Genomic DNA, 1136 nt, shown 5'->3' with positions numbered 1-1136 from the left:
GGAGGCGAGCCCAGATCGGAGGGGTACAAGCATTGTACCCCGGTGCCCGAGCCGGCCGGGCAGAACCGGGCACCGCCGAGAGCCTGCCTAGGACGCAGCGCGGGCGGGGCTGGCGGAGTGCCCGGGGCGCCGACCCTGGAGATGACACAGCGTTTCCTCCGCGCGCTCTCCCGCCCGCAGGGGCCACGGGGTCGGGGGGCTGTGTCCGCGAGTTCCCGCCCGGAGGGCCTGAGCCTGCACCGCAGTCCCTCGGGCACCGGCTCCGAGGTTGGGAGCGCGGCCACCGGCGCAGACGCTGCCCCGCGGCTCCGCCAGTCGCCCGGGAAGGAAAAGTTACACGGCATCTCCGCCATGCCAACTTCTCATCCCGAGCGGGAGTCGAACTTCTTGTCCGCAGGAGAGCGGACGCACGGCCGCCGCGAGCCGAACAGAGCGGTTGGGACCCGGGCGCCTCGGATCCCGGCCCGTCCGGCGGCGCCCAATCACAGGGCGCCTCGGGCGGGAATGGCTGGAGGGTGAGGGCAGTCGAGGAGTGACAGCGCCACCCGCCAATCGAGAGCCCGGATGGGAGGGCTCGCTACACAGCAGACCAATAAGAACGGGGCGGCGGTGGCTGCGAGCCCCTGGGCAGTAGCTGCAGGCTCTAGTGGCCGCGGGTCGGAGACCCTAAGGCTAACGGGGACTTTGAGGGGAGTTTGCTAGCCCTCACCCTGCCACCCGCCGACCGTCAGCCCACAGCCTGGTCCTCACCTGCTGGAAGCGGGGTTTGCCCAACTGGAAAGGGGGTGCATCGGTCGAGGCGTTCGCTGCACTGGCTGCCGCCGCCGATGCTGTAGTCGCGGTATCCGCCATGGCCAATGACGCCCGCAATCTCCGGCCCTTTTAAAATGTCCCTCCTCGGCCCCCGCCACAGCTGCCGCTCGCGATTGGCGGTAAGCAACCGCAGCGAGCCGGAGGCGCAAGGGCTTGTGGGGAGTGTGGTTTTTCTAGTCGCGGAACCTGACAACCGCGGACTGCGGAGAGTTGCTTCTGCACCGCCGTGGCTGCGCTCCGGGGCGGGTGTGCGCGCCTCCTCGGAGCCTGGACAGGCGCAAACACCTTGGAGGGGCTGCCGTGGACGTGCTCCTGAAGCTGCA

At 69.8% G+C, this 1136-nt stretch overlaps 1 protein-coding gene across 2 annotated transcripts in view; it reads right to left on the bottom strand.

Annotated features, from left to right (window-relative positions):
• The window catches only part of SFXN5 (sideroflexin 5), a 132937-nt gene extending 132085 nt beyond the window's left edge, over positions 1–852 (bottom strand). For both annotated transcript variants that reach the window (XM_004696086.2, XM_030884691.2), the window contains exon 1: positions 751–852. In XM_004696086.2, coding sequence (XP_004696143.1) covers positions 751–852 — 102 coding nt within the window. The remainder of the gene's footprint in view (positions 1–750) is intronic.
• Positions 853–1136: the final 284 nt, after the last annotated feature.

This window comes from Echinops telfairi, unplaced genomic scaffold, assembly GCF_000313985.2.
Source record: "Echinops telfairi isolate 266 unplaced genomic scaffold, ASM31398v2 ScPeMD7_9;HRSCAF=40, whole genome shotgun sequence".
NCBI classification, from domain to species: domain Eukaryota; kingdom Metazoa; phylum Chordata; class Mammalia; order Afrosoricida; family Tenrecidae; genus Echinops; species Echinops telfairi.
This window is presented reverse-complemented; position numbering and strand designations above follow the sequence as displayed.